Source organism: Hyperoodon ampullatus (genome assembly GCF_949752795.1).
Source record: "Hyperoodon ampullatus genome assembly, chromosome: 1".
NCBI lineage: Eukaryota > Metazoa > Chordata > Mammalia > Artiodactyla > Ziphiidae > Hyperoodon > Hyperoodon ampullatus.
In genome coordinates this window covers 167,854,194-167,866,672 of record NC_136914.1, presented here as the reverse complement: position 1 = coordinate 167,866,672, position 12,479 = coordinate 167,854,194, and the positions used below count along the sequence as shown (strand labels likewise).

Genomic DNA, 12,479 nt, shown 5'->3' with positions numbered 1-12,479 from the left:
AGAATGATTATTGATGGAAATAAGTAGTCACTGCATTTTCTTTTTAGAGTCAGTTAAGATTGCCTTTTAAGTATTTAGAAGGCTGATTATATCTGAATACTACTTCTATTTCTAATACAGTAATTAATATTTGATATACATTTATAATTATGTAAATGAATAGAAGATAATTTGAGAGGATACTTACTAAACTCTTGACAGTGAGTACACCCAAGGAGGGGGTGGGATTGGGAGTTAGAGCCTGAAGAGGGACTTTAACTTTTAATTCAGAATACTTACGTATTATTAGATTCTCTTTTTACAATGAACATTTATTCATTCATTTATTTCTCATGTATGATTTCATTTGATGCTCACTATAGGCTTCTGGGGAAGGCAGGGCAAAACTTACTCTCCCACTTTCATTATAAGGCTCAGAGTTGTGAAGTGACTTGCTTAAAGTCACACAGCTCATGAGGAGTGGGCATAGCCTTGAACCCAGGCAGGCCTTGTGACTTCCTAGCCCATTATTCTGTTCCTTGTACCAGGCTATCTGGAAGATAATGATGGAGCATGAATTAGGATTCAGATATGATGCTGCTTGTCTAGTAGCAACCTGTGCTAATTCCTGAGGATTCCTAGAGCCCCTCTTTTTGAAACACTCTTTGGATAAGCTGTTTCAATCCATATGACTTTTCTAAGTTTGTTCCCAAAATTACCCCCAAAACATGCCCCAAATTTCGGGATATTTGCAGTGGGCTGGGGAAACAAATTTTAGTAGTCGCTATCTCCAGTCTAATAAACATAACAATGGTGATACCAAAATATAGCTGTGGACATTCTTTTCTTTGTCCCTGTGGTTATCTGCCTTGTTGCCCTTTGCCTGCCGGGTTAACAGCAGATGCCTGTGGATGAAGCAGGCGTGAAAGACTCTCTGTCCTTGCCGCACTTCTTCAGATCCCCTTCGATCCTTGGCATGAATAACACTAGATCACTAAGGGAATCAGAATTCTTAGTAGCATGGGCGGGAAGGGGCTCTTGCTAAAAGGACAGAGCTAGGTGGGGGCTGTGGGTGGTAAAGGGCTCCGATTTGCCAAAAACACCCTGAAGCATTGTGCAGGGCCCGAGTACCCTGAAAGCCACTTCACGTTTTATCGCTGGTTCTCTCTTCCTGTTGTGGAATCTCTGGGCTACTTTCCTTGCAACTCAAAGAATTGTTATGAAAATAAGTGCTGTCCATGATTTGGAACATAAGACAGCCATCCATGTTAGCCAAGGACACTTTGTTAGAGCCAACCTACGTGGTCTTACCTCAGGAATAGCATTGCCCATCACCAGCCAGGCCTTCTTACCCAGGGAGAGGAAGTAATTACAAAGTAATACTGCATGCTCTTCTTCGTCTCCTGCCAGGAGATCAAGAAATTGCTGACCAAAATTAAAAACAAAAAATTATGTTGCATTGACTGACCGCTTCATTCTAGATTGGCTGTATAGGATTTTAAAAAGTCATTGTTAAAATTAGTACCTTCAAGGATGAGATCTATTTAAAAAAGATTTTTCCAAATGTTGGTACTGTGTTGTTAATTCATTAAAATAAAAAAATACCACAACACTTTTAGTCGGACATGGTATTTTCTCTGTCATCGATGACATGATTTCTAGAATCAATTATGGGGTGAGGTGGGGATAAATTTCAAAGTTCCACATTTTATTTTGAACTTACATATGGTAGCTCCCTGTGTACGAAACACTTTTTCTTTGTGAAGACCTTATTTTCTAGAGCAGTTTTAGGTTCACAGCAAAGCTGGCAGGAAGGCACAGAGATTCCCCGCACTTTCTTGCCCCGCCCACAGGTACAGGCTCCTCCACCATCAACATCCCCCGCCAGGCGGCACGTGGGTTTACAACTGACAAACCTACCCTGACGCACCATGATCACTCAAAGTCCATAGTTTATACATAGGGTTCACTCCTGGTGGTGTACGTTCTGTGGGTTTTGACAAGCCTGTCATTACAGTATCATGCAGTGTGTTTTCACTGCCCTAGAAGTCCTCTGTGCTCTGCCTGTTCATATCCTGTCCTCCCACCCTGGCCACCACACTGTTTTAAGCGCATTGTATGCATCAGTTCATTTGATCCTGGAACAAACCTTTGAGGGCGATACTCTCATCTTCCCACTTTACAGATGAGGAAGTGGAGGCAAAGGGAGATGAGGCAATACCTAGGAAGTGGAAAAGCCATTCTGGCTCTAGAGCACATGAACTATATTCTATATCTATCTTATAGATATCTTGAGGTTGTGGAAATTTTATCTCTAAAATTGTCAACATTATGTTGCCAAAATATATTGGGGAGCAAGAAGTTTTGCGGTACGCAGGCCTCTCACTGTTGTGGCCTCTCCCGTTGCACAGGCTCCAGACGCGCAGGCTCAGCGGCCATGGCTCACAGGCCCAGCCGCTCTGTGGCATGTGGGATCTTCCCAGACCGGGGCACGAAACTGTGTTCCCTGCATCGGTAGGAGGACTCTCAACCATTGCGCCACCAGGGAAGCCCAGGGGAGCAAGCAATTTAAAATGTACTTCAGCTTCTTCCTTTTAGAGCTATCCTTCAAAGGGAGTTGTATACCACATTTCAATTTTATGCAAACACAGTACAACATGAGATCCAGAAGCAGAATGAATACCAGTGATAATACATGTTTGTTTCATACTACTGAAGACTCATTTGGAAGTTTATGTAGCATACATTGATTGTAAGTTCCATGTGGTCAGAGGCCATTTTATTTTGCTCATAGCCAGAACTAAGTACAGTGTCTGACATGTGATAGATGACCAAGAAATACATACTGAATAATGACATGCCTTTAGAAGCCCATAAATTAAGGAATATGCAATTTCCAAAGCCCACGCATTAAGGAATATGCAATTCCCAAATGTAATAGAGAATGTGATTTTGATTATTTTATGAATAAAATTGGGATGTTAAGGTAACATTGGGAGAATAAATTAGCATTAAGACATCTGAAGTAGTTTTCTGTGTGTGGGTGCGAGTGTGTGTGTGTGCAAATAATTAATTTTTTTGTTTAATTTCTGAACTTTGGGCAAATTGAACCAGGAAGAAAAAAGTACCTCAGAATTTAGCTCATCCTGCTAAACAGACGGCCGTGTAGATTTTTATAATGACTAATGAGTGTTGCAATTTAAAATTATGCAAGCCATTTACTAATGTTCTGTGAAATCAGCTCAAACTAGTAAGTCTGTGAGGGAGAACTACTTACATCAGATGTGCTCCACAGGTCACAGATACCAGCAAATGAAACAGTGTCAGGCAAGAAAGGAATCAAAGACACATATCGAGCCACCAGTTCCTGTTTAAACAAAATTAGCTGTAATCATTTTTCTAATAAAATAGAAAGTTGGATCGTCTATCTCATTTCTTGGAAGAAAGTTTCATATATCACAAACATTTATGTGAACAAAATGAAACGAATGCTCACAAGTGCTTACTAAGTGTTGTGTTAATATTATCTCATTTAATCCTCTCCAAACATCCTGAGGAAGATTATTGCTATTATCCATCTATTACGGATGAAGAAAATGGCTCTTGGCTCTCTTTGAAATGTTCTCATCTTCTTCCCACCCCCCCATCCCCCCTTATAACAAGACTCTCCAAGATCATCTTGTATTTTCTCTAGCCCAGTCCTGAAAGCAGCCATTTCTCTAAGAAGTCCTGGTTCCTTTTAGAGGGCAGTAGTATTTAGAAACCAAGATGGGTGCATCACTGTGGTTGTAACTCATTATTTCTGTAATTGCTCAGGAGGTTGAACATCTTTTTATATGCTTATTGGCCTTTCCTGTTTCCACTTCTGTGAACTTGTATTCAAGTATTTTGTACATTTTTAAATTGATTTGTAGTTTTAAAAAAATATATTCTAGTTACTATTCCTTTGTCTATTACATATGTTGTAAACGTCCTCTCCTGATTGTGCCTTGTCTTTCCCTTTGTGCTGTTTTTTGTTATCTCAAGTTCTCAGTTTTAATATGGTCAAATTTATTCTTTCTCATTATAGTTACAGTAAGTCCCCTACATACGAACGAGTTCCATTCTGAGAGCGAGTTCATAAGTCCAATTTCTTCGTAAGTCCGACAAAGTTAGCCTAGGGACCCAACTAACACAATTGGCTGTATAGTACTGTACTGTAATAGGTTTATAATACTTTTCACACATAATACATTAAAAAAAAAACACAAAAAATAAAGAAAACATTTTAAATCTTACAGTACAGTACTTTGAAATGTACAGTAGTACAGTCCAACAGCTGGCCTACAGGGGCTGGCACCAAATGAACAGGCAAGAAGAGTTACTGACTGGAGGAGGGAGAAGAGGTGGGAGATCGTAGAGCTGAAGGATCGTCAGCAATAGGAGATGGAGGGCAAGCTGCAATTTCACTCACGCCTGACTCTGATGACACAGGTTCTGGTTCCTTGCTGGAACCAGATGCACGTTCACACCTTTGAAAGTTTGCAACTTGAAGGTTCGTATGTAGTGGACTTACTGTAGTGCTTTTTTCTGGCTTGTTTAAGGAACTTCCTACCTCAGGTCATAAAGATAAAAATGCCTCTCATATTTAAGTCCTCAATCTATCTATTGAATGGTGTGAAGCAGGAATCTATTTTTTTCCATGTGTAAAATCAATGATCCCAATACAATTTATGTAATAGTCAATTTTTACTAATTTCCAATGCCAGCTTTGTCATATATCAGGTTTGAGTGGGTTAATATTTGAGTAGACTTATTCTGGATTTTTAAATTCTCTTCCATTTTTCTCTTTGTTATTTGTGTTCAATACCATTTTACCTTAATTACTACAGTCTCGTAAGTATCTGGATATGACATGGCAGATCTTCCCACTGAGTTCTTCTTTATCTTCAGGATCGTCTTTGCTATTTTTTTGCCCTTTGCACTGCTGCATAAATATTAGAATCAGCTTGCCAAGTTCCACTACAAACTGTTTTAAAAATCTAGTTTTATAGTCTTTGTCTTTTAACTGGAAAGTTTAATCCCTTCACTCTGATTGTGATTATTGGTAAATATTTAGACTATTTCTACTACCTTATTCTGTGCTTTTTATTTATTTTTCTACAATTTTTTCTATGTTTTTTCCCCTCCCCACTCTCTTTACCCCATTTTGTTATTTTATCTCCTGCTGGTTTGGAAGTTATACTCACTTTTTAACATTCTTTTAGGTTGTTAATCTAGAAGTTTCAATATGAATATTTAACTTAAAACTCTGAAGTTAATAAATATCTTTGCCCTCATCTTGGAAAATACAAGGGTATTAAAATACTCTCATAGATCCTCTCCTGACATGTATAAATTTTTTTTCAGGATTTTTGTTTTATCTTGATTTTTCAACCACATTGCTTTTATTGTTACTGTGAAGACAATGCTTGTTGATTTATTCACTAATTTCCCATTTTCTTTACCTATCATTATGTGTTGCATCTAGGATTTTCTGAGAACCTTCCTTCTCTTTATATTTTTTAGAAATTCCTTAAGTGAGAATCCTTGTAAATTCTCCCAATGTTTGTGTGAAAGATAGTTTCACTGGATATAAATTACTAGTTTGATGACTGTTTTCTTTTAGCCTTTTGAAGATGTCATTCCATTTCTGGCTTTCATTTGTGCAGCTAAAAAACCTGTTAGTTTAATTACTGTTCCTTTTTAGATAATCTGCACTTTCTCTCTAGCTGCTTTAAAGATCATCTTTGGTTTTTTTTGTTCCCTATTATACACCTGGAGTTTAATTTCATTTTATTTATCTTGTGTGGGATTCATTGGGCTTCCTGAATCATTGTTGTCTTTCATCAAATCTTGAAAATTCTCAGCTCTATCTCTTTGAATATTGCTTTTCTTCTTTTAAACACAGTTTGGTCTTCCTCCCTCTATCCTCCATGTCTCTTAATCATTCCTTTATGTCTTCCATTTTTTTCTGTCTCTGTGCTATACTCCAAGTAGTTTCTTTGCCTGTATATTCATGAATTATCTCTGTATTTAACTGTATTTAATTTAACTCTGTATTCAACTATATTTGATGTTAGGTTTAAACTGTTTGTTCAGTTTCTAATTTTAACTATTCTTTATTTCTACAAGTTCCATGTAGTACTTTTAACACGCTGTATGTCAGTTCTAATAGTCTATTGTCCTTTTGTTATATTTTCAATTCCCTAGATTTCTTAAACTTATTAAACATACCTATTTTATATTCTGAATCTGGTAATTTGTGTCCCGATTCTGCAGAATGTTGTTTCTGCTAACTTACCTTCTTCATAGTGACTTATTTCTTCATTGATGATCTTTTATATGTTCATGTTGCTTGGAACTTTTTCTGTGGAATTTTTTTGAAGCTGCGTTTAAAGGATGTTCTCCTAGAAGAATTTGGGTTTGCTTTGACAGGGACTTAGGGGCATTACCAACAGGGACTTCTTGAAATTAAATTTTGATTGAAGTTTTTTGGGGTCCTACAGGTAGTGTAAATTTCAGTCCCAGGTGTGAATAAGTACAGCTTAGTGATTAGGAATTCTTAGAAGAGACTTTTTTTTTTTTCCTCTTCCATCCAGAGTCAAGGCTGAGACAGGCAGATTTTCTTCTTCAGGGCAGGGTATTTCCTAGTTTACCTACCAGTGAGTTTACACTTCAAAGGTCCCAGCTCCGTGGCTGAGTCTCTAACCCAATGCTCCAGCACCGTGCATTACCTCCCATCTCCAGCAACCTTGAGGCCCACTGAAACCCATCTCTTGGCATTAGGAATTACAGGTGACCCCAGAGCAAACACTGTTTCAAGCCCTCACCCTGGTGGAGTCTTGCTTTCCTGTAGTTTCCTGTCTCTGGGTTTTCCTCCTCATCTTATTTCCATTTCAGTCATGATTTAAAACATGTTTTAAATATTTTATTTATCACTCTTAAGTGTTCTCTACTGGGAGAAGTTTTCTGCATATCTACTCTGCTAGAGAGAATAGAAGTCCCTGTTAAGGTTTTTAATAAAAATTGATTAATAAAAGTAAATGTAATGTAGAACACAATGCTTATTTGGTTTTTTTTTTAATATATATCTATATCTGCAAATAGGCATATCATTACCCTGTTCCTAAATTACTAAATTAATGACTTATTAGCAGCAATTACTCTCTATACTATCCACTCGCCAAAGACAGTTATGGGTTACTTTGTCCACTTAAGAATAGCCCACTCAGCATACAGTTCTGTTCGTGTAAGATTGCGACGGGTATGGTGCTTTGCAGGCAGAGAATGATGCATGAGTATTTAATGGCCTGGTATAGATGTGCTTTACAGGGATGGCCTACATACTGTACATACTTAAAGCTTGGAAATAATTTTTGCTTAATTTGAATTTAATGATGCTTATAGCATTAAATATAATACTGAGTAGTTATCTTGGTATAATAGAACGTGCACGAGTTCTACGTCAGAGGCCTAGGTTCAAATTCTAGCAGAGTTATAGAGAATACATAATGAAAACATGTTTGTATAAGACATTGTGAAAGTGTAGAGCATCTTCCAAATTTTAGTTTTCCAGCACCCAATGTAATGTCAGGGACACAGTAAGCACTCAATAATTAATTGTTCCCTGAAAGAATGGACTAAGGATTATTATCCTCACTGGTACATTCAGACTTTTCTAAAGAAAGTAAGCCTCATGGTACTAAAGGAGTTTTAATCATTACTTTAATCATTAATGATCTTGATCTAGTTACTATCCTAGGTACTATGAAATGTGGTAATTAAGAGGGCAATATACTGAAACTTTAAAACCTTTTTAGCGCCAACACCGATTGGCTGTGAAATACTTACTGCTGTTGCCTGGGGATTGTTGGGGTGAGTGTTAAGGAGCTCCTGAGGAGGATTTAAAGGCTTGAGATAACGAGTAATGAAGACGGTTTTCCCACTAATGTCAACCACTCTTGTAAGGCACTGACGATTTGGAAACTTTAAGGCACATTCAGCTTGAAACTTCTCAGTTGCTTGAAGCAATTTCTCATCTTCCTGAGAATCAAACTTCAAAAATAAAGACTCCATGGAGTTTGTATATCATTACAGGAGATACAGTAGAACCTGTTCAAATCCCACAGTCAACATGAACTCAATGTGTGCTTCAGGAAGTGTGAATTAGTGACCTCCCTACAAAATTGTCAGGCCCCAGTGTTCCTGAAGCTTTATTTAATTATATTTATAATTTAAAAATTAGATGGATTCATTAAACACTTAAAATATATTCACCAGCATTGAAAGAAAGTAGTCAACAGGCAAGCAGCCATATGGAAATTATTGGATTAATAAAGCAACATATAAAAATTAAACTAGGGCTTCCCTGGTGGCGCAGTGGTTGAGAGTCCGCCTGCCGATGCAGGGAACATGGGTTCGTGCCCCGGTCCAGGAAGATCCCACATGCCGTGGAGCGGCTGGGCCTGTGAGCCATGGCCGCTGAGCCTGCTCGTCCGGAGCCCGTGCTCCGCAACGGGAGAGGCCACAGCAGTGAGAGGCCCACGTACAGCAAAAAAAAAAAAAAAAAAAAAAAAAAAAGAAAAAAAATTAAACTATGATGTACTACTTCTGATTGATGAGACCAAGCAATAGTTTTATGTGTATTTTGATGTTGGTTTTAGAGGGGAGAGGGCTCAGAAATCAAACATCTCAAATGCAAAGGTAAAGCAACTCACGTTAAAAGGACCACAAATTTACAAGTATATATGTATGTATTAAAAAGTTTTAAATCCATAACCAACATACTAAATAATAGTAATGGGTCTCAAGGTAAAAGGAAGCAGAACTCGAAACATCAAATGTATAGTAGTTTTCTTTAAGTGGTTCTCTGATCCAAGATGAGCCAATTTCCAGACTTGTTTTGTTTTATTTTTAACACTTTTTTTTTTTTTTCCGGTACGCAGGCCTCTCCCTGTTGTGGCCTCTCCCGTTGCGGAGCACAGGCTCCGGACACGCAGGCTCAGCGGCCATGGCTCACGGGCCCAGCCGCTCTGCGGCATGTGGGATCTTCCCGGACTGGGGCATGAACCCGTGTCCCCTGCATCGGCAGGGGGACTCTCAACCACTGCGCCACCAGGGAAGCCCCTGTTTTTAACCTCTTTATTGGAGTATAATTGCTTTACAATGGTGTGTTAGTTTCTGCTTTATAACAAAGTGAATCAGCTATACATATACATATGTTCCTATATCTCCCTCTTTCGTCTCCCTCCCTCCCACCCTCCCTATCCCACCCCTCCAGGTGGTCACAAACCACCTTATATTGGAGCTGGACTGTGGCTCCTGTTTCTAATTTGATTGCTGTATCCTAAGAAATTGAGGTAGCAGTTGTGGCGGATAGATAGGATGGAGGCATTTCCAAAAGCCTCCTGTATATTCTTCATGGGATGTGCCCTGACATCTGAATCCTAACATCATCATCATCATCGTCGTTATAACCACCTACTCAGCACAGTGCCCAGACACGGTAGCTACCGAATAGGTGGTATGACGAAGACATAAATAAATGAAAAAGGTGAGCTTACAAGACTTTGGTATGGATGTGTACAGACTCTAGGGTATAAATAATTGTAACTTTTTTTTATTTTTTATTTTTTATTTTTATTTTTTTTTGCGGTATGTGGGCCTCTCACTGTTGTGGCCTCTCCCGTTGCGGAGCACAGGCTCCGGACACGCAGGCTCAATGGCCATGGCTCATGGGCCAAGCCGCTCCGCGGCATGTGGGATCCTCCCAGACCGGGGCACGAACCCGTGTCCCCTGCATCGGCAGGCGGACTCTCAACCACTGCGCCACCAGGGAAGCCCTAAATAATTGTAACTTTAGAAAGACTGAGAATTATGAAACAAGGGTGGTGTGAAGAAAAGCACTCTTTTGAATTCATCCCTGTTTCCTTTAAACTCATTAATTTACATATGCATCCAATTATTTGAAAAACGTTTGCTGAATGTCTAAAGGGTTCTAGGCAGTCTGGATAAATGTATATGAAACAGACCCCTCAAGAAACTTCTAGTCTGGAGGAGAACATTAATAAGCAATCAGGTGCTTGAAACACTTGACCAGAGATCCTATAGAGATAGACACCATATGCTATGGAAGCATTAAAGAGAGGCAGCTATAGGCAGTGTCCAGAAAGAACAGTAAAAATCTTGAACCAGTACTGACTACTTCCAAATTGAAAAAAGTATGTATAAAACTTTTTTTGCCACTTGGACCTGGCTGTTCTGCTGTGTATTTTGACTCTGTAGTTAGTGCTTCTTGGGAGCAGGGCCCATGTTTCAATCATTTTGTGTTCTTCTTTGCACTGAGCATGCATAATGTAAGCATTTAATAGGTATCTATTAATGGTCATTAATACTTGTTTAGACCACAAGGATGCCATTTAATGGATTGAAACAGTAATTTAAGGGTAGTATGCCATGTTGGTAATCTAAGAAGTGCCAAGCAAAAGCTAAATACTAAAAGGATTTGGGTCATTTATTATGAAACAAAGGTGGAACTGACAAATTCACAATTTGATTCAACATGAAATTTGGAAGATTCTTAACTGGCTCAATTATTTAACTTCTAGGTTAATGTAAATAGTTATAGAAAACTGAATGGATTTATTTTCCCTTTGAATACCTACACTGTGGCAGCTCCACTGACCAGAAATAATTGTCCCAGCCACACTGTTTCTGTAAGAAGCAGCTCATGGATTTTACAGACGTGGAAACAGTGGAGGTAACTCCCAGTATGCAGGTGACATTCAGACATGTGACTTCCTGATTCAGAGCTAAATAAGAAACTTTCTGACAAAACTAAATGGGCCAAAAGACAAAGGTAGTTATTCTTCATGAACTGCAGACATCTGTAGTTCATTGCCAAGGGATCACACATACATTAGAACCCAGCAGCTTCCATAAGGTGGCAGAGGACAGAAGCAGGTAATTAAAGCCTAATAACTATTGGCTGATGAATAGTAAAACAAAATGCTTGGTACCTTTTTAAGCATGTCACTCATCTATCAGAAGCAAGAAAGAAAAAAAGAAGGAATAAGAGGGAGACTTCATTAACAGACAATCTATTTTTAAAAAAACTTTTGTTTTTATCGAGACAGAGCAAAGTAGGGGATGTTAAGAGTTTCAGGAGTTGCTACTGATTTTTTAGACAGTTCCGTGAGTAAATATCTTTTAAAAATCATATGGAATGGTTCAGCATGGGATGATGGTGGAGGGAAGACTCTAATGGGCTAATCCTGGCAGTTGCTGTTAAGTGGAAAAACAATTCCAGGTTGTGGTCCCTAATATTTAGGGCAAGAGCTTCTCTCTCCTTTCTGCCACTTTGTGTTTAGGACGCCAGGATCCTGTCAGTGCACAAGTCTTCCTTGTCAAGGAGCAGCAGAGTCTGCCTTCCAGAGGAGTTTTTCTTACACCCTCATTTTGGAGGTCTGAGAGAAATGCCACATACAGCCACAGCGGGGCAGTGAAAAGCCACCAAAGGCAACAGCTGACAGCCTAGATATCTCAGTTTAAGGAAGGAAGGCCATAGGACCCTTAAAACTTCTGCAGTAGGAGGTCAGTGCCTGGGAAGAAGGCCAAGTGCAAAGGCACCTCTGGTTTTCAGCTTTTCAGCTTTTCAGCCCCAGTCACAGACTGCTCTCTCGTGGTTTGGAAGCTCACCTCCAGGTGGAGTACTAACTGACGCTTTTGCTTCTGTTAAGAATACATAGAACTAGCAAAATCATCTTTTCTCTGGGAGCATTTTTCTGTGTAAACATGCTTTTTGACTTTCTCCTGAATTTGTTCATGAAGAAAAGCATTCCGAACATGTTTCCCTTCTTAGAAATATTTTGAAATGTATATATTCTAACATGTTTTTTGGAGAACATATTTGTCACAGCTTTAGTGACAAAGGCTAGCATATAAGGTTAATTTGAATTTCATGGATTTGTTTTTCCAACAATCCTTCATGTTTTCCTGTAAATGCCTTGCAAATAGGAAATAGTGATAGTATTTTTCTCTGTGACCCAAATTGTAATAGTGAAAAAGAAACAGAGGAATGTGCTCATTTTTTTTTTCATCTCCGTCTGAGTCTTAATTACAGTGGATAAAGAGTCAGCATAATAATTTGGGCAGTATAGCTTAGTAGTTAACAATTTGGAATTTTTATTTGCTTTTTTAGGCAGCTATATTCCCAGTGCCTAAAAAATGCCTGTCACACAGAAGATGCTCAGTAAATATTCGTTGAATATATATGATTTAAAGTCAGACAGATGTTTAATTGTTAGCACTGCCATTTACTTCCCCGGGGTGAACTTGGACAGTTCAGCCCCATTTTTTCTCATCTCCTAGTTGAAGACCCACCATACAAGACAACTGTGAGTATTCAGAGAGAGGACACATGTCAATGTCTGACAGAGTGCTCAGGACAGAGTGACAACTCAGCACATGTTGTTGTTGGT

The 12,479-nt window shown here is 38.8% G+C and overlaps 1 protein-coding gene across 1 annotated transcript in view; it reads right to left on the bottom strand.

The window, feature by feature from the left end:
- Window positions 1–12,479, bottom strand: part of CC2D2A (coiled-coil and C2 domain containing 2A) — a 131,177-nt gene that overhangs the window by 11,213 nt on the left and 107,485 nt on the right. Inside the window, exons 29-31 of the mRNA XM_079707442.1 lie at window positions 7,852–8,055; window positions 3,257–3,346; window positions 1,291–1,404 (exon numbers count right to left, since the gene is read on the bottom strand). Of these exons, the coding sequence (XP_079563568.1) occupies window positions 1,291–1,404; window positions 3,257–3,346; window positions 7,852–8,055 (408 nt within the window). The remainder of the gene's footprint in view (window positions 1–1,290; window positions 1,405–3,256; window positions 3,347–7,851; window positions 8,056–12,479) is intronic.